The sequence below is a fragment of the Corvus cornix genome, chromosome 5, assembly GCF_000738735.6.
Source record: "Corvus cornix cornix isolate S_Up_H32 chromosome 5, ASM73873v5, whole genome shotgun sequence".
Taxonomy (NCBI): domain Eukaryota; kingdom Metazoa; phylum Chordata; class Aves; order Passeriformes; family Corvidae; genus Corvus; species Corvus cornix.
In genome coordinates, this window is record NC_046335.1 from 47,419,457 (window position 1) to 47,443,400 (window position 23,944).

Below are 23,944 nucleotides of genomic sequence, written 5' to 3' on the forward strand. Positions count from 1 at the left end.
CCCAGCTGCCACTGGGATGAGGTTTCCTGGAGCGATGGCCGGAGGCATTGGTTGAATCTGGTGGGTCCCGTTATTTTGGCTGGCATCTGCTTCCCTCCTGCCCCTGCGGGTGTGTGGTCAAGCTGAATGCCACTGACCATGAGTCAGCAAAACTCGTTGCCCTCCTGGCCCTGAGGCACTGGTGTGACTCAGCAAAAACCCTGCGTGGCTCATTCGGGCAAGGGCCCAAGGCATAGCAGGTCCCCAGCACTGGTAGCCTGACCCCAGAAGCATCGCTGCTGCTGCTGCTGCTGCTGTTGCAGGCTCCATCTCGCGGGTCTCCTCCCCTCGTCCCCCTGGGTATCCACAGGCAGGAGTGGGTCAGACATAAACCAACCTGACCACGGCCCCATCCAAGCAAACCCACCCTCCCCAAGGGCTCTAAACCCCTTTGCAAATGTGCTTTGCAGACAGAAAGGACAGTCCTGACGCCAGGCCCAGGCCTCCACTACATCCCTTATAGGCTTTCCTGGAGCCTGTGGCAGAGCAAGTGAAACACCAGCCCTCCTCCCTTCTCTTTGAAGTGGCTGGGAAACTGTAGCTGGCTAGGCAACCTGCACCTTGGGCCCCAGGCTGGGGCACCTAAGGCAGCTCTTCCTTGAGCATTTCCAGTCTGGCCAGTCTCTGCCAGAATTCCGTGGCTATGGAGTGGGCTCCAGTGTGCAGGGATAGGCTGGTGAGGACAGCATGCCATGCTAGTCACGTACCATCACACAGTGCACACCAAAGTGCTTCAGCAGAGTAAAGAACTCTGGACCCAGGCTGTGTCTGGGTTTTTTTGATTCCAAGGGATTAAAGGCAAACAAGCTTTGCTGTTATGAATGAGCCTTTGCTTGAGCTTCATGGCAGCAAGGCTTGTGTCCTCATCTGAGACTGCTCTCATACCAGTGCAAGAAGGTTGCTGCTTTTAGAAGGCTGTTCTAAGTGACTTACATGTCCCATGTTCCCAATGGTTTATTGGGAAAAAGGAAGAATGGGGCTGTGTCAGGGAATGTTACAATGCTGGTCCTCTCCTGGGTGCCTGCAGGATGGGAAGGGACTGGGGGTCTTATCCCAAGAGTTTTGAATCCGTCTCTATCCCTTGGCACCAGTGGTTTTAGAGCTGACACGCCAGTGCCTGCATGCTGGGGGGCCAGTGGCTCCAGCAAGGAGCCAGGATTTCTGCATTCAGGCTCCCTTAGCACCTCTGTGGAATGTTTGCCCTGATGTTAAAGCCTTGAGAGGTACAGTGGGTATGTTTAACCAGGAGCTGGGAGCACGTCTGGGTATTTATAGGCTTGGACCATGAGAGTTGCACCATATTATCTTAAAAAGATAGAGTGGCACGAGCCTGGGCTCAGGGCTTTTTACACATTTTTCCTTGTTTGTGGAGCAAACAGGGAGTGCTGTGGCTGAGGCATCTAGAGAACGTGTGAGACACACTGGAGGACCTATCCCTCCTCACTCCTGTTTTTGTCACAGTGGATGAACCCCTTTCCTTGCTGGTCTGTCTCCCTAGCCCCCTGCATCCCCCGTGGCTCAAAGGGGTGAACCAGAGCATTGTCCCCTTCAGCCGCAGCTGTGGGTGTGGGGTGACACGCCCCTGGGGCCTGGCAATGCTTTCGCAACCTCGGTGCCTGCTTGAGAGGATTCCCAAGGTGGGGTCAAATGACTCAGCTTCACTAGCTCCAGTTGGGAAGAGCACCCCAGCTCCCGCTCTGGGAGATTGGGGTCTCCTCTGCAAGTGACACCAGGGTGTCCCACCTGCCCTTTTGCCACACAAGCAGGGATCTGATGCACCTTAGTTTATAAACATAGAATCCTTTAGGTTGGAAAAGACCTGTAAGGTCATCGAGTCCAACCATTAAGTCAACACTGCGGAGTCCACCACTAAGCCATGTCCCTAAGTGCCACATTTGCATGACTTTTAAATGCCTTCAGCGATGGTGATTCCACCATTTTCCTGGGCAGTCCGTTCCAATGCCTGATCAGCTTTGCAGGGAATAAATGTTTCCAATACCCAGTCCAGAGCTTGCCTGGCACAACTTGAGGCCATTTTCTCTCATCCTGTCATCTGTTACCTGGGAAAAGAAGCCCTCACCTCACTACAGTCCCATTTTACGCAGTTGTAGAGAGCGATGAGGTCTCCCCTGAGCCTCCTTTTCTCCAGGCTAAACACCCCCATTTCCTTCAGCTGCTCCTCATAGGACTTGTGCTCCAGACCCTTTCCCAGCTCTGTTGCATTCTCTGGACATTCTCCAGCACCTCAATGACTTTTTTGCAGAGAGGGGCCCAGAACTGGACACAGCACTTGAGGTGTGGCCTCACCAGTGCCCAGTACAGAGGGACAAACGCTGCCCAAGCCCTGCTGGCCACACTATTTTTGATACAGGCCAGGATGACATTGGTCTCCTTGGCCACCTGGGCGCACTGGCTCATGTTCAGTTTCAAATGCCTTATTTTAGGGGGGCTCTAGCAGGTCTCCCATTTGCAGTTTGGCAGCCCTCTGCCAGGGTTGCTACAGTGGCCTCTTTGTCCTTACACATGGCTGTGTGTTTGCCTTCACCCCTTCCTCAACGTTTTCTCCTAAATTTATTTATCACAGTGGTACCAGTGTCGTGAACTGCAATGACCTACAGGGCAAGGAAAGCTTCAGCTCAGAGATGCAAATTATTATTTTGCCCAGCTGTGGGTGGGATTTTTAGAGGACATCTTAAAATTCAGAAAAAATGCATTTCTGATTTTGAAGCTCATTGCTAAAAGAGAAAATTATTCTTCCATCTGAGCTGAGCAGAGCCTACACTACAGGTGCACAAGCCTGGGCAAGTCTGGTTTCAAACACCCTGCCTCCGCTGGTGCTGGTGCCGGTGTGAAGGTGCTGGATGCAGCTCATTAGTGGAGCCTGATTCACCCTCCCTGAGATCCCAAGTGAAGCAGTGGTAACTTTTTCCCGGCATGGTGCCAGGATCTCGCCCACTCCCTACACCGTTTCCTAAACTGATGTACAATTTACAAGGTGAGGGTGCGTTTTGCAGTGGCACTGGCACATCCCAAGCTACACCCTTTTTCAGGGTAACACCCACAAAAACAAGCCAAAAAGGTAGTTTAGTAGCAGCTCTGGGTGGTGGGAAACCTGGGAGCAGAGGGGGGGTTGCACTAAGCACAACAAAGTGATTCATGCAGGCCCTGGCCATCCTGTCCCAGCTCTGTGGGCACTGGGGAAGATGTCCTCGGCATCATGGGTGGTGGGAATCCCCAGTCCATTCATGCTGGCTGGGTGAGGCTGGTTTGGAGGCAGAGCTGGCCTGCAGCTGTCTTAAACATGTTCTGGCTGCCATCATGGGCTGCAGTGACCTTGGGGAAATGCTAAGTGGAGCTGCAAAAGGCCAAGGCTAGGTGGTATTTTTTCCCTTGGTGTCCTTTATGCTGCAAACTGTGATCCTGGTGTCGGGTGAGGGTGGCTCACCAGTGGCTGCGTGACACAAGTGGATGTCATAACACGCAGGAGACCTGAGCATGGCTCCATCCTCATCAGGGCCATTTGCAGCAGCCTTTGAACATGGAGTGTTTTCACCCCAATGGACTTCTCCATCACATCTTGCTCTTCCATCTTTTCCCTAGCTATTAAAAAAAAAACCAAAAAACCAGAAAGGCTTTTGTAAGTCAAATATACTTATGGTCTTTAAGATGCTCTGGTGTCTTCACTAGGGTTTACTTACACACTACCTTGCCTCAGTGGGCTGCTGCCAAGCTCGACATCTCCTGTCCCTGTGTCCCACGCACTCCATGGCCCTGCCCAAATGCTTGACGCCCCCACACCACCTGCCCGCTCCTGACCCTGTTCGGCATTGGATGTTCTTCATCATCCCCTGGCTCATCCTCCCCCACGGCTGGTGACACACCTGGCAACCACCTTGGGGAGGAGGGCACCTACCCCTCCCTGGCTGCTGGTACTGTCTGCTCCTCGGGGCAGGGATCTCGTGTTGTTTGCCTCACCTGAGTTATTTTGCAGCAGGCTGAAATTGCCAGGGACAGGCAACAACAATCCTGGCAGACACTGGCAGCAGGCAGCGTGACCTGCGGCTGATGGGATGGGGTGCTAAGTGGCAGTGATGGTATTGATTCATCCCCACCCACGCCAGGATGTGATGGGGAATACAGGGACCCAACTCACCTTGTCATCACCTTGGGCAATTCCTGCTGCTGTCCCCCACGTGAGCCTGGCTTCAGATGGGGGGGGGTATTGGCATGCTGGTGGGGTTTCCATCATGATGCAGAGAAGTGCCTCCAGCCACATCCAAGCACACCATCCATTTAATTTTCTTTGCCAGCACTAGATGTCATTTAATTATTTCCTTTAGTTTCCAGCAGAAACTGCCCTAAGAGGACCATCATTTATGCAATCATGTCTCCTGCATGTGACAAAACACTGAAGCAATTGAGACTTCTGATCCTGAGAGGAGTATGGACTCAGAAAGATGAGGGTCAACACCCAATTGCAACCCAAGGATCAGCTTAAAAGTTGCAATGTGTTTTCTTGGAGTGGGAGCAACCAGCTCTCACTGGTGATTTGGTGAGTCGACCTGGACCTCCTAGGGCAGTTTCTGCTGTGTCACTATTTCCACAAAGGCTCTGAATTCTAGTTTATTGTCACCTTTCTGCTAAGCTCCATCTTCACTTGCTACCACAGCCACTATTTTCAGTGTGACTGCCTGGGGTTAAGCTCTTGAAACCAGTTTTAAGCACACTGGCAAACAGTCTGTGGCTTCACACACCCTCCCTCTGACGTTCTACATGCAGAACAGCCTGTTAATAATTTTTTGTAGCGTGGGACGTGGCATCTCGGCTTCTCTGGCTGAGAACTCCAGAGTGTTTCTCAAGGTACACTGCCACCAGGGTGACTTAGGGTTATGGTCAAAAATGTAAAGATGCCTTGCTCAGTGCTCGTGACCAAAGGTGCTTGTAGGTTAGGGAGGTGTGGGAGCATCCTTGGCAGACACTGCAGCTGCGCCCAGGTCCTGCAGCCTCCAGCATCCTCTCCCGCTGCAGCCAGGAGTCAATGAAGCTGAACAGCTCGGACACTGCCACTGCAGATCTCTATTAGCAGATAAATACCTGCCAATCTTCCCTCCCTGCAGTACCACCATTTCATAAAACCCTTTCTCTTGCTTAGCACCGAGCTGTTTTGTTTTTAGCATTGCAACCCTAAATTGACTAGTGCAGTGAGTCGGGGATTAAGGGCATGGTCCTGGGCAAAGGTCTCGCACAACTCCTCAGGGCCAACCAGCTGCAGCCTCTGATCCCTGGGGTCACGCGCCCCACCCCGAAACAAGGGCTACTTGTTTGGCATTGCTGGCAGAACTGGGCCCTGCAGAGGAGGGAGCTGGCCTGCCTGTGGCTGAGCAGAGCAGGGGCCCACCTCCTTCTCTGGACCAGGAGGGTGTCTCAGAGGGGAACCCAGACACCAGGCAGCTTTGGCTGGGGTCACGGGGGGTTGTTGGAAAGCAATGGTCAGAATCAAGTGCAGGTCCTCAGAGCCCCCTTTGCACCCCTTTGCACTTCTTTTCCCGGAGTGGAAAGGTGCAAAACTCAGCAGGCTTCAAAGGGAGCCTATCTGTGGTGGTGACACGGCAGTGTGGCCTGCTCCTGCCTTGCCCTGGCCAGCAAAACCTGAAACGGGTGTCAGAGAAGCATGCCACGACCAGCCCCAACAGCTAAACCCTCTTCAGGCTGCAGCAGCAGCATGAGAGCCTGGCGCATCAGCAATCCCTTCAAGGAGGGAGCTTAAGATGTCTCAGAAAGCCAAAACCTGAGGAGCATCCCAAGCATTAATGAACTTATTACAGAGGCCTCTAAGACAGAAACAGCAAGTTTGTCCTTGCAGCAGGGCATGAAGCTGCAGCAGTCCTTGACAGAGGGTGTTTTTGATGCTCCATCTTTGGAGCAGGACAGAAAAGGGCGGTTTTTGATGGCACATCATTGGAGCAGGGCAATAAGGGCAGTTTTGATGCTACAAGCTTGAACCATGGCCTCAAGCAGCTGTACTTGGCCCTATATGATGCAACCCCACAAGCTCGGAGTTTCCTTCCTTTTTTCCCATTTTGGGCATGTTTTGCCCTGTCATCCCCCATTGTGCTGACAGTGCTGGAGGAAGGCATGTGGCGCTTTCCTCCTGCCTCAGCATCCCACGCGCTGCAGCAGCTCACATGGGCCTGTCCCCACCACTCTTGACTCAGCTGATTTCCTCTCGCCCAAGGCGGTGACCAAGCTCCTGCTGGCCCTGTCCAGGCATCAGCAAATGAAATGGGTTGGAGTGGTGGATGCCCAGGAGCATGGTCACCCCCAGCACTGGGTCCATGTCCCCAGCACCAGTTGCCACAGAAGCAGGGGGCTGTGCCTGGTGGGCAGGGCTGTGGGTGGGCACTTGGATCATACTGCTGAGCCTGGTGGTATCTGACCTGCATGAAAGTGGGATGAATGTCTGCACCTGCTTACTGGGCATGTTTGGAGCATCCTGTAATTAATGTTTGTTCAGCTGACGGCTGCTTAGCATTATTAGTGAATGATGAGTGGCTGATGTTGTTGATGTTGCTACCTCAAAACATCTAATTTCAGCATCTGTACTGAGCAAAAGGGCCAGGGGCCAGACTGCTGGTGCCAAGACCCTGCCAGGCTTTGCTTCCTTGGAGGTGGATTACCATCATATCTGTGCACATGGGCATCCCTGTCCTGCCCTAGCAGCCTCGAGTTTGGACCCACATGGTTGCCACAATGGCAGGGACAGGACCTCTGCCAGTGGCATGGCAGGGCCAGCAGCTCCCCTTGCTGAGGCAAGATGTGCAGAGTCCCCATGCCCAAGGTAGCAGGAGTGAGCTTGGGGACACAGATACAAGATGACATTCAGGGGCCTAATCCAAAGCCCACTGAAGATTTCTTGTGTATTTAAGCCATTTTGATGAACATGTCTAACACCTGATAAATAAATGAATGTGTGTAAAGGAGCACTGAGTTATCCCACCCTTCCTCCCACACTGCTAGACACAGGCAGGAGGAACAAGCATGCACACTGGGATACTCGGTTATTTATTTATTGTGGGGAAAAAAGCTTTGGTGAGAGCAACACTTGTGAAGCCTTTAAAAATAATTATTTTCTTATTACACTGAGATTTAAAAAATGAAGCCAGCATCATCTTTATCTCCTTGTCCATAATCCCGCTGCCGCCTGTGCGGCCAGTTTTTTTATGAGGCGTTTCCGGACAGTGGGCAGGGATTTGAGGTGCCCTGTCCCCAGGCAGCACAGTAGCCTCTAGTGGCAACTCCCATCCAGCCCTGGGGAAAGAAAACCTGCAAATGAAACTTGCAAGTTGCTTGGTCCCCAGGAAAATTAGGAACGGAGTCCAAACTGCCAAAGGAAAGGCATCCCTGTACGGGGGGGGGGGGGTGTGATGTCAGGCAGGGAACCTAGCACACCCACATACCCCATGTGCAAGGAGCAGTTGTTCCTGAGACCCCCACCCATGCCCTCCACCCATGTGCCTGGAGATCCATTTAAGGTTGGCCGCAGCACCCAGTCCTGCCCCAGCCCCTGCAGTGCTGTCTGCAGCCCCGGCCCCTCCATGGCTTGCGCTGCAGACAGCCCATCTCCAGTGCCCTCTCCTGGTGGGACATTAGAGCTGTTCCATCTCCTGGACGGACCTCAGTGCTGGGTTGTAGCCTTGTCCCTGTCTTGTGGCTCCAGGAGCTGAGTGTGCTACAGGTCTATCTCCCAAAAGCACTCTGTGAGCAGTGTGCATGCCTAAAGAAAGCTGTCTTGTGCTATAATCTGTTTTATGAGGAGGAATAGCTTGGGCTGGCTTTCTTCAAACCTTCTAAAAGGTTTGTAGGTCCTTTACAGTTTTGAAGTCTTTCTCCCTCTTCTGAGTTTGGCTGGAGCTACCTGAAGCACTCACTAGCACATCAGTCTCCTCAGGAAACCAGGCTGAGTGTGTCTGGTGAGGCAGGGTCTTGAGTGCTCCCTTTAGGCAGAGATCTTGGGAATAAATCATAGAATCATAAAATGGTTTGGGTTGGAAGAGACCTTAAAGATCATCCAGTTCCAGCCACCCTGGTGTGAGCAGGGACACCTTTCACTAGACCAGGTTACTCAGAGCTCCATCCAACCTGATTTAACACTCCCAGGGATGGGGCATCCACAGCTTCCCTGCGCAATCTATTCCAGTGCCTCATCACCCTCACAGTAAAGAATTTCTTCCAAATATCTGATCTAAACCTGCCTTCATTCAGTTGGAAGCCATTCTCCCTTGTCCTGTCACTACATGCTCTTGTAAACCGTCCCTCTCCATCTTTCCTGTAGGCTCCCTTCAGGTCCTGGAAGGCTGCAGTTAGGTCACCCTGAGCCCTTCTCTTGTCCAGGCTGAACAATGACAATTCTCTCAGCCCCTCCTCACAGGAGAGTTGCTCCATCCCTTTAATCATCTTGGTTGCCCTCCCCTGGACTTGGCTCAACAGGCTGATGTCCTTCCTGTGCTGCTCCATCTTGGAGACTGTCTGAGCACAGCCAAAACTAGCATTTTTTTCTTGCTTCCTTCAGCTTGTGTGGGTGGCATTAGCTTCACTTATTTCTTTGAGAGAAGTCCCCAGGTCCTACATGGCATAGCTGTAGTCCTCAGTGTCACAGCAAAGGTGTCCTTCTGTCCCAGAGCAGCTGTCTTTTGGCTTTATCCTAAGATGCAGAGGACCTCTTATCAGGAGCAGAAATACACATCAAGCTTTGCATGGGAGTCCATGCTCTCATCCCCTTTCCCTGAGATTTGCTTGCTGCATGTTAGGAGGTCTTTCCTTCTCCACCAGAAGTTTTACCTGTGCTGCTGGGAGGGAGGACTGCCGGCCTGCAGCCCATCAACAGCAGGAGGGGACCCAGGCAGAGGGTACCCCCACATTTTGAGCCCCTTGGATGTTATGAAGTCCATCATCAAAGAAAATGTGAGGCTGGATCTGGGCGAGGATGGGGCCCTTGGGAGCCCCATCCATGAAGAAAGCCTCGTCGATGGGCAGACCCCATTCCCGAAGTGTCTTGATGGCCCGGATGCCCATGTCCCGGCCGCTGCGGGCTGTCACCAGGTAGGTGCGGATGGGGGATTTTTCCTGGCCGAACTTCTTACGCATCTTCCCAAGGTGCATGGCAAAAGCCTTCAGGGGACCCTAGAAGCACAGCAAGACAGTTGGGAGTGTGTGGGAAATAAGGAAACACCTACTCTGCCTGTACAAGCCACTTGTTCTTCTTCCACGGTTTGTCAGGGCTGTGCAGAACACACAATGCCTGTGGGCTGCAGGACTGGGCAGTGCTGGGACTGGTGCTGTGCACTGGGGTCCCTGGGAGGAAGGTGAGCCTTAAGGTGCTCATCCTAATCCCAAAGTGACCAGCAAGGTATATCCCAGCAAGCAGTGCCTCTGGGTCTGAGTCCTGCAGGAACTTAGACAGCAAGAGGTCACAGCCTACAAAAGGTGATGTTGGGAGTAACTACAATCCTAGATATTTAGGAGCTGATGGTCACTTACAGGAGATAGCAGTTCCATTTCCAGTGAGACTCCAAATCAGGCCCACACCAGGGACTGAGTAGTGGATGCATAGGGAATCTGCAAGGATTTGTGCTTTTTTGACCGCTCATGGCAAAGCCCTAACGGGAGAGATTGCAGAGCCTGTGGGTGCCCATGAAAGCAAGGTGGCATGCTCACGTCTCCTATGGGGATGGCCTCCATCGCCCGCTCGTACTGCAGTGCCCCCTCCAGCCCCTGCTCCTGGAAGATCTGGTCCGTCTCGTCGGAGAAGAGCACGGCATCCCCATCAAACACCACGCGCAGTGGAGTGCTGGGGGCCTGCACCTCCTGCTGGAAGACGAGCGCTGCTGAGACCCCTGTGAGACAGAGCAAGGTGGGGTCAGGAGGGACACCCCTCCCTGGGGCAGCTCATGCATGGCCAGCTGCTCCCTACACATCTGCTGTGGCCCTGTCCCACATCGCCATGCCAGGGCCTCCAAGCCAGGGAGCTTTCTGGGGGAATCAGCCCAGCCTTTCCACGGCTTTGTCATCCCCTGAGAAAGTGCTGCTGATTGGAAACCGAGGTCTGGGGAGATACTGAGGTGTGGTAAGAGATGGTGGGTGGTTGTCAAGGCATGAGCAGCCCTCCTCCTGGTGCCTGCTCACCCTGCCAAGCCTCAATCTTTAATGCCCAGATTTAGCACTCTGTGGTGTGAATAATATGGGCTGGCATCTCCATTGATTGCGGTAATTGGCTTAATTACAGTCTCTTCCTACAAGCTGTTCCCTGCCCACCCTCATATGTGGACCCAGGCTCCCAGATGGGAGACACTTGTCAGGGCAATGATTCTCTCAAGGAGGTTCCAGGAATGTGCTGTGTAGTGAAGGAAAGTCCAGACTGCAGATGGCTTGCTCCTGACCTTGAAGGACAGTGGCCAGCTGATGTGCTCATACCCAAGTAAATTAATAAGAAGGTGATTAACCCCATTAGACAAGATGGGGAGACTGCACTCCCTCCAACTGAGGTCAGGCATGTGCTTATATCTATCACTGAACACACAGTAACTCTGCATGTACCAAGACAGCAAATCTCTGTGGCATCATCACAAAGTCCTGGGAATCACTGATAAACTCTCATTGATGAATGGAATTGCATCTTTGGTTAGAAATGCTTAAATGCCAGGCAGGGAATGACCAGCCCATGGCAGAGCTACGTCCAGAATGATGCATAATGCACTCAGTGACTTGTGAGGGCATCTGAGCAACCCTGGTGTGTTTGCAGGCTACTGGTAAGGACAGAAGAGGAGACTGAACTGTTCAGGATTGTACTAGTAATCAATGTGGCATTTACCCCTTGTCCCTGTGAAATCACAGGTTCTGGTGCTGTCTCTTGGTACTGAGCTGCTTGGAAAAAGTGTGGTGGGTTTGGGGACGTGGATGGAGGGGAGAACTCACCTCTCCGGAGGGCATTGCAGACATCTGTCCTGTCAGCTGAGAGGAACAGCTTGACGCCGTGGGACTTCAGGTACTGTGTGGAGTCCTCATCACTGACGAAGCAGAACTTGGAGATCTCCAGGCCTTCAGGACAAGGGATGTGAGTGAAGTCTTATGGAGCAATATCCTCCTCACAGCCCCTGACACCCTCCGGGGGTCTTGGTGTGCTTTGCGAGAGCAAGAGCTCAGAGCAATGCATTTTCCACTGGTGTATGGGGAACCTGCCTGTGTCCTTGCTGCATCTTCTTGATCTGTTGTTGCTCCTATAAAACTGCAGAGTGCAGTTAAATATTCCCTCCATCCCTCCCTTAAATGAGCATTCCTCATGACAGCACTCTGGGATTTAGGGTGTTTTTTTCAAAGAACTGTTTTTATTTTCAGTAGCTGCCTGAACATGCCTGGGCCGTTGCAAAATGCTGCCAGACTTCCTGGTCTGAAGGACGTGGCTGAAGGGAGCCGGGCTCCAGGAGAACCCCTTCCCCCCTTCCCCTTGTATCCCCTGGCTCTCTGTTTGCCACTGATGATCCACTGTGGTGCCTGATCTGCTCTGCAGCCTCCCAGGGGAATCAGGCATCACCGGGGATGGGTCCCCCTTACCATAGTGCTTGGCGCTGTTGATGATGCGCGTGCCGCTCTCTGGGCTGTTGTTGGAGAGCACCAGGATGTCAAAGAGGTCCCTCTCTGCTGGGTTGTTCTCCAGGATCTTCTTGTTCACATACTGCACTGCCTGTGAGGAGAAGATGGGACTCTTTTAAAGAGGCATGACTGCAGTGGCTTTGCAGGAGCTCTTTTGTAGTTAAGGTTAGTGGTTTGTGCTGCATCTGTCAGCTATGGCACTGCTGGCATGTTATGGAGAGACAGACAGAGCAACCATCCTGCAAAAGCCATCATCAGGAGGGCAGAGAGCAGGATACCTCACCAGGGGGGAGATAGTCTGGTCAGGAGCACAGGTCTCGATGCCCTGCAAGGCCTAACTGCACCTAGGCCTAACTGCACCCTGTGACTGAAGTTGAGACTTAAAGCTGGGAAAGCGGAACTTTCACCCCATGCTGTGAGTGTCTGCATGTGCCCCTAGCCAGGTGTGGTACTCACCTGGATGAAGGCAAACGCTGTGCCTGGTGGCAGGGGCTTGTCCTGGTTGGCCTGCTGGTGCCTTGTGTACTCCTCCTTGCCCTTCTCCAGGTAGAGCTTGTGCTCCTCCTCCAGACTGAAAATGGCTCTGGTGGTCACAGCAATGACCAGTGCTGTGCTGGGATCCTTCTGCAGGACAGGGAGGAAAGAGGAGTCAGGGGACATTAGAGAAGGAGCTCATGGAGGTGGGGTGAGCAGGGGGCACCAACCAGAGTGGTGGGGTTGGGTGCTGGAGGTATCACCCCGTGTCACAGTTCCTGATGCCAGAGGTACCACACCCAGTCTTCATTTTCAGGCCACCAAGGATGGGGCTGGCAGTTGTGAAACCCTAACCTGTCTGATAAGTGCCACATGCTCCAAGGACAGCTCACACAGAGGGGATTGCTTCATAATTTTGTTGTTTGTGGGCACAGCACAGCCACAATCATCTGTTCGTGCTGAGCTGGGTACTGCTGGGTTTCTCTGCACGTACTGGTTGTTTTACCCTTCGTTTGTGTCTGTTCTGGACAGTCAGATAAAGTCTCTCTGTGTGTAGAGAAGCTGCTGCTTTCTCCCTGGCTGCTCCAAAATTTAAGTGTGAGCAAATGTACCTGCCCTGTCCATGCAACTGGGAAATCACATGGACCTCACTGGGACCAGGTGCCCAGCAGCCCTGGAACAGGCCACTTCTGCTGAAACCCAGGCATGAGCAATTCAGGCCACCACAGTTCTGGGCTGTGGTGTGTTCTCTCCTGCAGTGGCATTTCAAAACCTGGTTTGGAAATACAGGATGTGTGTTTTGTAATGAACAGCCTTTTACCTGTTTTACATTGGTGTTTATGACTGTGCTTTCCGGCTTTGCCATCTTCAAATCTCAGCCTTTAAGAGAAAATATAAAATTAAACTGACAGATTATAATATAGTCAATCTAGAGAGGGGAAGAGTGGAAAGGAGACAGGAAACATCCTACACGCCAAGTACAGCAGCCCAAATGAACCTATTTCTGCTGACAGCAGCTTTGCTCCGAGAAAAACTGTTCTAATAGTTCCAATTAAATGTGATGGAAAAGTGGCTTTTCAAACACAGATCACTGCTTTATTTTTACGTTTGTTTTTCTCAGAGTATTTTTCTCTGTGTGGAACTGCTGAAAGTTGTTGTGGAGCTCTTTTCCATGCAAACTAAGGCTGTCTTTAAAAGCCAAAATAGGTTAGATCTTACAGGTAGGTTTCTAGTTCACATCCTTGTTGCCTTTTTTGCTACATTTGCTTGAATGGTGAATTTGTATCTACAAATGAAGGAGTTCACTGCATCAGCAGCTCATTTGCAGCTGTAAAAGGCCAGAGTAAGTAGAGATGTGTGGTGAGGGCTTGGATACAGGGTGAGACCCCCGCGATGGCACTGGTCTGCCCCTCCACAGCCCTGTGAGCCCTACCTGATTGCTGTGCTGGGGGGCTGTGCAAGCAGAGCTCAAAACCAACATGCAGTGTAAAGGACAAGTCAGGGTCTCCACAGAGACCTGTCTTTTGCCCCAGTTTTATTTAATTAATGTTTATTGTCAGGGACAGCAAAGTGGTGCCTGGGCCAGTAGGCAGCACACTTGGCCAGCCCTGAGAGCCACAGCCTTGCCATGGGGGGCTCAGTGCTTGCATGTGCACTCCCCGACTGCCCGAGGAGTGGAAAGTCCTGCAGCAGAGCTACTCTCCCAGCCAGGGGTGCCTGGAAAGCCAGGAGATGCTGAGCATCCCTCTGCTTCCTCCACCCCATGGCCCATGCTGGGAAGGGGTCTCCTCCCAGAGAGCAGGGCAGAGGGTGGCAAACACCCGCCCAGCTGAGCGGACAGAAGCTTTCTTCTGCCAGCATCTCAGCCAAGTATTTTCTGAAAGTCAAAATTAAATGCAAGGAGGCAAAGGAGCTGAGCAGCCCTTCCTGGTCGGAGAATGCACCTCTAATTTCTGCTTCGCTCTTCCGAGCGCTGCAAAACCAAGCCCGAGTTCTCCCTCCCATCCCCCTGCCCAATAAGCCGCAGTGCTGTTCGCATACAGACACACGGATCTGCACAGGCACGCGTCTCGCTGCGAGACCGCAGGAAAACATTCCAGCCGGGTGCTGCCGGTCCCCGCAGCTCTTCCTACGGCTGCTTAGCAGGGAGCAGATGTTACCCCCTGCCCACAGACAGGGTTCTGCTGGAGAGAAAAGCCCAAACTCACCCCGAGCGCTGCCTCTGCTTCCCGTCACAGCCTGTCCAGCAGCAGCATCCCAACTCTGCCCAAGGCGCCGCTGTTTATATTTCCCCCTGCCCGCGCTGCAGGAAGCAGGCAGGAGCCGGGATGGGGCGCAGCTCCGCTTCCCGGCGTGCTGGGATTTGTAGGCAGCCAGCTGGTTGGCGTCGTGCCCGGGCCAGACTGCATTTCCCAGCGTGCATTACACAGGATTATGGTCGCCTGGCCCTGGCTTGGGACACCGCCGCGGTCACCCTGGCGAGGGGACTCGGCGCTGTTCGTGCATCCGGAGCTCCCTGGGAGCTTGTGCTCAGTGGCTGATCACTGTCCACAAGCGCTCCCGCGATGTCTTATTTCTGCAGCCGGAGTGTTTATAGCATGCCTCTCGAGGTCCTCTCAGTTCCCAGCCCCTGAATGGTTGTATTTTTGACCGGAAAAAATAAGGGTACCCGGTCCAGAGTGAGTCGCAGCATGTGCAGGGATTCGGGGAGCAAAGGCAGGTGCAGAGCGTGGCTGGGTGCAGCGCATTTGCAATTTTACCGTAATGGCTTTGGGTCTCTTTCCCCTTCTTTTCTGAAAGCCATCTCTCACACGCTGTCCTGAGCAAGGTTGATTTTGGGGTTAGGATTTTACTTTTCTGGGTAGGCTGTGTGGCACTCAGCCCTGTGGGGCTCATGGTCTTGGCATATTTCAGCACCCCTTTTCTCTCCAAGAGTGCGACCGTCAGGGGTGTGGGGGGGTGTAGTGGTTTGGTCTAACCTATGACAGGGGGAGAGGATGACAGGAGGGGGGCTGACACAGAACATCATCCTGCAGCTTTTCCCTTTCCCCACTGCTGGAAGTGGTCCACTGCTGCAGCCTGCCCAGCCTGGCTCTTGCCAAAGGAGACCAAGCTCACCTCCACTAAGGCCAAGCAGTTGTCCCCCTACATGACACCAGGCTGTCACCAGGATCACCACATCTCCTCCCAAAATAAGGGAGGCCCATAGAGTCCTGTGCAGCTTGGTCTCACTGAGATCATAGAATCATAGAATGGTTTTAGTTGGAAGGGTCCTTAAAGATCATCTAGTTCCAACCCCTTCCACCATGGGCAGGGATGCCATGCACCAGATCAGCTTGTTCAGGGCCCCATCCAACCTGGCCTTCAGCTCTTCCAGGGATGGGGCCACAACTTCTCTGGGCAACCTGTTCCAGTGTGTCATTACCCTCTGAATAAAGAATTTCTTCCTAAGATCTAAATCTCTTCTCTTTTAGCTGTCTCTAGCAAACACCCATTGAAAAGGCTACTTATGTGCTTAGCTTTTAGTGTGCATATGCAGACACCCTTTCTCTGGAATTAAAATTCCCTGGAATTTTAGTATTCCCTATTCCCCCATCCCCATAATGTGTTTTTCCCATGCATCCTTTGGGACTTCCAGTTTAGAGCAAAAAGTTCCCTTGGAGGTTTACTGCAGCATCATTCCTGCAGCATCATTCCTGCCTCTCCTGCTCCTGGAGATGGTGCTTCTCTGAGCAGCAGGAGTGCAAGGCCCTTGAGAGTGGGGCTGTGTTTTGGGTGGCTGAGGGGCAGCCCTAGCCCCTCTCCCATGGCTAGGCACCCACTGTGGCAATGCCTTGGTGGCCATGTGAAAATCTGGAAGGACTGGTGGCCCAGAGCTGGGACAGGTCTGGTTTCCACGGCATCTCCTCCCATGACTACGTCAGCCATTAGGCACTGGCAGTTTTGCAGCATTGTTCCCTGCTTCTGACACCACCCCGAATTTACGTGGTGATAAGGCAGGTTTGGGGCAGACTTTGCTGAACTGGCAGCAAGGGAAAAAGTTTACAAGCATAAATTTAATGCAGTGGAAGCCTGTGAAATTGCTCCTGGCTGTGTGCCTGGTGCTTCTCTTGGTGCTGGAGGATGAAACCACTCAAGCAGTATTGTCTTGTCCTGTCTGTCCTCCCTGCTGGGTTGGAGCGGGGCATTCCCATTCATCCACACACACATTTCACAGGCCCTCACACAGTGCATGCCCTGTGGGCCAAGGAGCTGGGCTCCCCAAGTGCAGAGCTCGCCAGTGATGGATGCAGTCATGCACCCATCCCCTTGCAAGTGTCCATTCCCTTGTGCTAAGTGCCTGCAGCCACACAGTCCAGCCCAGTATCGCTGCAGGGATAACTTGGAGAAGTGAATTTCCCAGTGCACGGAGCTGGGCAGCAATGCCCTCCAGCTTCTTGCAGGTAGGAGGGCAGGTTTTGCTTCCTGGTCCAGCAGGGAGTTCCCCGCTGGCTTTTCGCCTGCATGAGCACCGCTTGGGTCAGCAGCGAGGTGGGGCCGGCGGAGCTGCTGGGGCCACCCGGTTCCTGGGCTGGCAAAGCAGACTTTCCTGTTTCGGCTGTGCAGTGCAGCCACCATCCCGTCTGCACTCTCAGCTCCGTGCCCGGTGGGTCCCATCTCAGCCCACAACATGCCCCTGCCACACGTGGTGGCTTAACTGGAGCCTGCACAGCAGGGAAGGGAGACTGACACTGGGAAGGATACTTGTCGGTAAGTCGGGATTCGGGAATCCAGTCAGCACAGGGTGGGAGCAAGAATCAGGGTTCTCCCTGCCCCTTTTCCAGGAGCATGGATGCTCGATGCTCCCTGCAGACTGCCCACTGAGACTATGCCTCCTGTTCTGCACCGCAGCAGGGCTGTCCCCATCGTTCCCAAAACGGTGGCTCGGTTCATTCTTCAGGGTTGGGATAAAGAGTTTTTTTTAAACCAGGGTCAGTGTTAAACTAATGTGACACAAGCAAAAGGTACTGACACCCTTAATTCTGTGTTGAATGGGTGCCTGCTCGCCTGTACTGTCCTGTCCACCCTTCACTCCAAAGCTGCAGCCTGGCACCTCTTAAATACCTGAGCTTCGGGTGTCCAATGACACAGACGTCCCAGGTGGCCCTGGATAAGTCATTTAACCTGCACCGCATTGTTCCAGCCATGCCGCCGCAGGGATGGCTCCAGCCCTATGCCCACATGCAGCAAAGCACACTGCTGGAAAAAGAAAGGGTTCTTGCTGGCTTCGCGGGCTCAGCCAGGGGAAGTGCAGACGTGGTTTCCTCCTCCCCGGGAAGATCCCCATGCAAGGAGCACCTTGGGATGGGCAGAGCGTGGGCAGAGCGCAGGCAGAGCGAGGCGGAGTTGGCTGCTTGAGCAGGGACCCCCTGGGACGCGGAGCAGGAGGCTGGGGCAGCAGAGGCACATACCTGGCAGCCCGGGTACCGGGGCTGGGTGCCAGCCGTGCCGTGGTGGCTGCAGACCCGCTCACCGCGCAGCACGGCTCCGGGCACACCTCCCCGGCTGACGCGAAAGGAATTTGGCTATGAGGAAGCGTTCATGCTAGAATAAGAGCCTTGCCATGGGGAAAGCAATGCTGTAAAAGCATCCTGCTTTAAATTTGAAGCCCTCCCTTAGGCTGTGTCAGCGTTGCCATGTGCTCAGGCCAGGCTCACGGAAAGTTTCCGAGCCGCTGTGACCCCAGCCTGTGGCAGCACTGCCACCGGCAACGAGGGCACCAGCCCTGCTGCAAGCCCAGGAGCAAACCTTCCTGTTCCTCAGCCCTGCGACAAGAGGGAAAATAGCCAAAAAGGGGTTTTAGCTGATGATGGGGGTTTCCTGGAGCTGAGCAAACTCTTCAGCTCAAGCTGCTTGGCCAAGGGAGGAGCCAGCACACAACAGCTCTTGGTTTTGTCCCCTGCAGACAGGTGATTCCTCTGTTCAAAACGCCCTCGACCACCCCAGTCTTTCCCCTTTCAGTAAGCAGATTTGCAAGGATATGAAGGAGAAGGCTGTATGGGAGGGGCCTGCTGGCGTGGAGCCCTCCCTGCCAGTGGCTCCCTCCCGCTCCATTTCACATCTCATTGTCAATGTGGCCAAGCTCTAATCGCTTACCCTGGGCTCTATATTTTAATTGTGTTTGCTCTCATTAAAGCCTGGGGCCACGGTCAGCACACATGCTACCCTAAAGGAAATCTCCACCCTGTTAATTTTACCTGTGTTCCCAGGTCACCCCAGATTAGCCATGGCAGTGGCAGCCAGGAAAGGCAGGACTACGGCCTCCCCACACACCAGCATCACCACCACAGCTTGGCCGGGCTCCCTGGACAGCTGGCTTAGCTGGATCCCATGTGAGTACAGCGTCTCTTGCCCTGCTCTCTCAGGCAGCATTATCTGATGGAGCTGCTGGACTCTGAGGCTGTGTATTCACTTCACCCTCCCTTCAAATTCCATTTTCTAGTGGGCTCCATCAGGGTGGGAATACTGCAGAGTGGTACCATGCTGCTTCAGGAGCAGAGGGTATCTTTGCTACCTATTTGGGGAATGGTCTTCAGCCTCAGTCTCCCTGCATGGGGTCTGTCCAGAATTCTAGGGGCAATTTTGAAAGTACAACTCCTTAATGCTGAAGCACCAGGAAGGGGTTTAAATGTGCTCTAAATGATTTGCTTGGTTTTAACTCTTCTATCCAACTCTGCTCCCTGAACATCGCACCAGTACCCAAATGGGCGCTCATCACCGTGGCTGTAGCAGGGGCCGTTCTCCTCCTTCTCTTCCTCATCTGCATTGTCAAGTGCTGCTGTAGCAAGAAGAAGCACAAGAAGAAGGAGAGAATCGGCTTGTGTGCCGTCAGCAACTCCACCACAACCAGCCTTGTGCGTCCTGCCTTCCCCTCAATCCCACCTCCCTCCTCCCTGATAGGTTTGCTGCTGCACTGCCCAGCCCCAGGGTTGGTGGGAGCACGGCATGGCAGGGACATGGCTGAGTGCATCCTGAGGGTAGTGTTGCTCTCTGCTGCAGGTCCAGCCTGAGATGGAGGACCTGGAGCGGGGAGTAGAGCAGAAGTGGCGAGGAAAGCTGCAGTACTCCCTGGAGTACAACTTCCGCAAACAGGAGGTGGGGATGCTCATGGCCATGGCACAGCAGGGAAACAGCTGTGCTCTTGTGTGGTCCCTCTTGGCTGCCCACTGAGGTGGGCATACCCTCTCCCACCTGCGTGCAGCCCACCAGCTCTCATGCCTGCTTGGTGTAAAGGCGTTCCTCACTGTTGCACTCACTTCCCACTGAGCCCCCAGCTGCCTGAGCCCATCCTCCTCCACCCAGTGACCTTGTGCCTCACTCCTCTCCAGCTGAAAGTTGGTGTGAAGCAGGCAGTTGAGCTGAAGGCCATGGACAGCGGAGGCACATCTGATCCATATGTGATCGTCTACCTAACGTCTGATGTGAAAAAGAGATATGAGACCAAGGTTTACCGCAAGACTCTGAACCCCATCTTCAATGAGAGCTTCACTTTCCAGGTACAAAACTATAGCCAATGATGTTTTTTTGCTCCCATCAAGAGTATTGCATAGACAGTGCTCCCTGAGCAAAAACCTCTCCAGACAGGGAGATGCCTGTACAACCAGGATTGGAAAATGTGAGAGAGTATGTACAGTTTGTACAACGTACCTGTTGTTGTATCTGCCACTCCATCCCATGAGGCAGGGCTCCCACTGAGTAGTGAGTCTGGGATTTTGGGTCCTTCCCTGCAGGTACCCCAGGCTGAGGTGTCTGAATCCACGCTGGTGATGCAGATCTATGACTTCAACCGCTTTGCCAAGCATGACATCATTGGTGAGGTCAGGCTGCCCCTGGCCAGCATCGACCTGCAGCATGTCATCGAGCAGTGGAGTGACCTGGCAGTGGCCAGTAAAGTGGAGGTTGGTCCTAGTGGGTGTGAAGCTCTGCTGGGAGGGATGTGCTGTTGCTTGGCTTGCCACCACCCCAAGAAGCAAGCCCTTAGGGGCAAGCATGAGAGTGGGGGAGGCTCAGGAAATCTGGGGCCAGCCTGGTGCTCCAGCCTCAGGTGAGCTGACTCCTGCCTGGTACTAATTGCTGGCATCTCTCCATCTCAGGAGGAACATCTGGGTGAGATCTGCTTCTCACTGCGCTACGTCCCCAGCACTGGCAAGCTGACGGTGCTGATCCTGGAAGCCAAGCAACTGAAGCGGATGGATTCTCATGGACTCTCAGGTCTGTTGGGGTTGCTTGTGCTCAGACTTTCCTACTCCTGCCCAGGCCCCAGTGGTGGCACCAAGAGCTGCAAAGCCTTGAAAGCTCTTGGTGCTAAGACCTGCTTCCTGCTGCCACCACCATACCCAGCCCTTGGCTGACTCCCAGCCTCCCTCAGCACAGATACTCCAGCTTTGGGCAGTGCTGGAGGTATCTCCCAGGAGGAGATGTCATGGCTGGATCGTACAGGGAGCTTGGCAGGAGGAGGTGAGCTCTGAGGTGGCTGTCTCACCATGAGGAGTGACAAGTGGGCTGCCCTGATCTCCTTGGGAATGGCTCAGGAAAGCTGTTTTGTGGCTGAGTTCTTCAGTCAAAAACTGTCATTTGTGCCAGGTGTGTCCTCTCTCTCTTCAGATCCTTTTGTCAAGGTGCATCTCATACTGAACAGGAAGAAATGGAAGAAAAAAAAGACAAGTGTGAAGAAAAACACCTTAAGCCCCTACTTCAATGAGGTGTTTGTTTTTGAGGTGCCTTTCAGTCAGATCCAGGTGGGTTTCCCTGAAGTGCCCAGGGCTGAGCAGGTCCAGACTGCAACAACCCCCTTCCCACTGACTCTCTTTCTTATGTCCCCCCTAGAATGTGGATGTGGTCATCTCCGTCTGGGATCATGACAAAGTGACCAAGAATGAGCCCATTGGCAAACTCTTCCTGGGCTGCCGAGCCACGGGCAACCAGCTGCGGCACTGGTCCGACATGCTGTCCAACCCACGCCGGCCCCTCGCCCAGTGGCACATCCTGCAGCCCCCAGAGGTGGTCGACAAAGCCCTGGAACTGAAGTCCCACCTCAAGCTGCCCCTGCACTCCAGATAGTGGGGGTCTCCTCCACCCAGAGAGCAGGATGGTGGGCTTGTGGAGGAGTGAGTGGCTTCTGCTCGCAAGTTCTAGACATGTTGGTCCCAGCTCATTGTCAGCAGAGAGGGGACCGGGACTGCTTCTGGCCAAGAGATGATCTGGCTGCTGGTGCAGCTCATGCCCTGTGTAACATCTGGGACAGGGCAAGGCTGGACATGGAGGAGAGGGTACTAGAGGGAATGGCATGGGCGCAAGAGCCAGCTCATCCCAACTGCTCGTGGGCTGGGGGGCAAATACACAGAGCTTCAGGCTCATCCAAAACCAGCGTCCATTGGTATTTATAAAGCAGAGGGTCAATGTGCCGGTGGCATGGGTAGGAAGTTTCTTTGGTTGTGAATAACTTGGCAAGAAGTGTGTTCTTGGAAAGGCTTTATGTGTCCTGTGAAGGCTTTTAAACAAGACCAAGGTATTGAAGCATGTAAGAGGCTTGACAAAAGGAATACAGGTGGATGAGGAAGGTGTTGGAGACACAGGAGTAGCTCTTTAGTGCCTCTACAAAGTGTGCTCTGTGTCCTGGCTAGAGGCTAAATGGGAAGCAATGTGGCTTCACACTTAGCCTGTTCTCAGCCCATGATGATTTGTGCACACTGAGATGACTCAAGCTCTGGGACTCACCAGTGACCATCCCCATGGACCACAGAGATGAAGATGCACAGTGTCAGTTCCATTCACCTCACATGGTCCTACAGGAGTGGCACAGCAAGCTTTGCACCTCTGGCATGTGGAGGTCCTGCCAGGGTAGAGGGGCTGAGGCTCTTGCTTTCACACTGTGATCACACCACCGTGGTAAAGGCTGGCTTGCAGCCCTCACATCACTTCTGAGCAGGTTTCATGTTTGATCTGGGAGGTTTTTGTGGCCACGTGTCCTGTCCCACCCTGCTTTGTGGGGCCTTGGTGTGGGGCTACGTAAGTAAAGATCACTCCTAGAAAGATGAGGGCATTGGAGTGGTGCCCCTACATGCCCCTGAGTACGCTGCAGTTTGGGGTGGCTCCAGAACAGCTTCTCTGAGCCATCTGCAGGAGGAAGCTCCTGGCATTGGGCTAGAGGAGGAGGGAATTGCTTCTGCTCTAAAATACTTCTGCTACAAAGCAGCCACAGAACGCAAGGTCTCGGCTCATACTGTAGAATTTTGGCCCCAAAGACAAAGTCCTTTTCACCACAGGGAGCTGCAGGCACAGTGCTAATAGCTATTGCCTGGGCTCTGGAGGGGAGAGAGCCTGGCACATTAATGGAAAGCTATTAATATTAAAAAGCAATTAATCTGTGATTACCCAGAGCTCCACAGAGCGACTATCCAAGAGTTAAACAAACATGAAGCTGAGGAAGATTATGAAAAGTCTCAATAGAGATTAATGACCTGAGCTTAACCATAAAAAGCTGCTGCTGTGTCTGCCTCTTGATAAATATTCTCCAGGCTTCGTTGTGGCCATGAGGAGGGGAGAAATGACAGGGTGGTTTTGAGATGACTGTAACAAGCGAAGTGTGGCTTCTGCTGGGGAAACAGCATCTGCTGGCAGCCGCTAATGAGATGGAGGAGGAAATCAGTCACCTGAGAAAGACTTGTAAAGGGATGTTTTAAAGCCTCAGCCTTCAGTCTCAACCTTAGAATCAGCCTAAAACAGGCTGTGCAGAAGGGAACATCTCTGGATTGGGTTTAGGGTTCCAAATCTATTGCCAGGTTGGGTTTTGGTGATGCTGTTGTGGTGATTTAGGGCCATGCAGCATCGAGAAGGGCTGTTGGAGGTGTTTGGAACAGGCATTTCTTAATTTTCTGTGTGTGTGTGCTTTTTCCTTTTTTGAAGTCATAGCCTTGAGGTTCACTGCATAATTTATGGGGCTGGGCATAAAAGTATGTGCATATTACTCCCAAAACAGGTGCATTTGAAGGAGGTGCAGAGACAGCCCCTCCCTGAGAAATGTTACCCCCCATACCAGCGCCTGCCCCTTCTCTCTCCAGGTTTGGCCCTGCTCAGTGCCTGGATCACCCACACAGTGCTGGGTGAGCAGAGCTGGAGAGGGAAGCCCGTGGTGCTTTTAGGGGAAAGGCCAGGGGATGTGGGAGCGAGCACCCGGCTGGACTGGCTCTGGGCAACCTGGAGTGAGCCTTTGTGCAGTAAAACTCAGCAAACCGAGCTGTTTGTTCAGGAGGGAGAGGCGAGCAGGTGGGGATGTTCTCCACCCAGCTCCAGTTTTTAATGCACCGCCAAGGCTGCTTTTTCCCTCCGTCATCATTTCTCCTTCTCAGTAAGCCGTGTGTGCTTACAGCATGGCTTTGAGCACTCTCTTCCTCTGGCAGGATCCTCTTAGTATCTGCTGGCAGCTGTTTGAAGCAGGGCTGGTGGATCTGGGCTTCATTTCATGCCTTATTTCACCCCAAATGAACACAGCCTGCTCGGGAGCCTGTTTGCAGGAAGGCAGACAGCCCTGTCTTGTGTGCAAGCCATCTCCTTTTCACCTCCCTGTGGCCTTGGCGGGGATGGCTGTCCCTCATCCATCAAAGCCAGATGTCTGAGCACCTTCTGCCTCACCAATGCTCCTCCTGCACTTGGAGGGTGGAAGATGCAACGAGAAGTAAAGGAGGGGGAAAACCAACTCCTCAGCTTGTGTCTGTGCTGGATTCCCGTGTCTGCATCTAGAGGGCAG

The 23,944-nt window shown here is 53.3% G+C and overlaps 2 protein-coding genes across 4 annotated transcripts; one reads left to right on the forward strand and one right to left on the reverse strand.

Annotated features, from left to right (window-relative positions):
* Positions 1–7,080: 7,080 nt before the first annotated feature.
* Positions 7,081–17,695, reverse strand: LOC104688024 (cytosolic 5'-nucleotidase 1A-like). 3 transcript variants are annotated; one of them, XM_019285497.2, is made up of 9 exons: positions 17,610–17,695; positions 14,367–14,788; positions 12,980–13,038; positions 12,142–12,309; positions 11,647–11,776; positions 11,011–11,133; positions 9,754–9,932; positions 8,878–9,219; positions 7,081–7,347 (listed from the first exon to the last, which is right to left on the reverse strand). In XM_019285497.2, exons 3-8 carry the CDS (start codon positions 13,022–13,024, stop codon positions 8,917–8,919), a joined length of 948 nt encoding a protein of 315 aa, XP_019141042.1. In that variant the 5' UTR covers positions 13,025–13,038; positions 14,367–14,788; positions 17,610–17,695; the 3' UTR covers positions 7,081–7,347; positions 8,878–8,916. The 3 variants fall into 3 exon arrangements, with proteins under 3 accessions (XP_019141042.1, XP_010395692.1, XP_010395767.1); XM_010397390.3 differs by lacking the exon at positions 7,081–7,347 and having other exon boundaries at positions 8,462–9,219; XM_010397465.3 differs by lacking the exons at positions 7,081–7,347; positions 14,367–14,788 and having other exon boundaries at positions 8,462–9,219; positions 17,610–17,693.
* SYT8 (synaptotagmin 8) lies at positions 16,728–21,669 on the forward strand. Its single transcript, XM_010397573.4, has 9 exons — positions 16,728–16,908; positions 18,408–18,530; positions 18,895–19,052; positions 19,198–19,293; positions 19,527–19,694; positions 19,929–20,096; positions 20,292–20,409; positions 20,803–20,936; positions 21,025–21,669. Exons 2-9 carry the CDS (start codon positions 18,425–18,427, stop codon positions 21,256–21,258), a joined length of 1,182 nt encoding a protein of 393 aa, XP_010395875.3. The 5' UTR covers positions 16,728–16,908; positions 18,408–18,424; the 3' UTR covers positions 21,259–21,669.
* The last annotated feature ends 2,275 nt before the right edge of the window (positions 21,670–23,944 follow it).

Coding starts and splice junctions, on each gene's coding strand:
- SYT8 (XM_010397573.4), top strand. CDS start 18,425: ATGGCAGTGGCAGCCAGGAAAGGCAGGACTACGGCCTCCCCACACACC. Junction 19,053..19,197: donor ACTCCACCACAACCAGCCTT/GTGCGTCCTGCC, acceptor TCTCTGCTGCAG/GTCCAGCCTGAGATGGAGGA. Junction 20,410..20,802: donor GGATTCTCATGGACTCTCAG/GTCTGTTGGGGT, acceptor CTCTCTCTTCAG/ATCCTTTTGTCAAGGTGCAT.
- LOC104688024 (XM_019285497.2), bottom strand. CDS start 13,024: ATGGCAAAGCCGGAAAGCACAGTCATAAACACCAATGTAAAACAG. Junction 12,310..12,979: donor TAAACACCAATGTAAAACAG/GTAAAAGGCTGT, acceptor CCTGTCCTGCAG/AAGGATCCCAGCACAGCACT. Junction 9,933..11,010: donor CTGCAATGCCCTCCGGAGAG/GTGAGTTCTCCC, acceptor TCTGTCTCACAG/GGGTCTCAGCAGCGCTCGTC.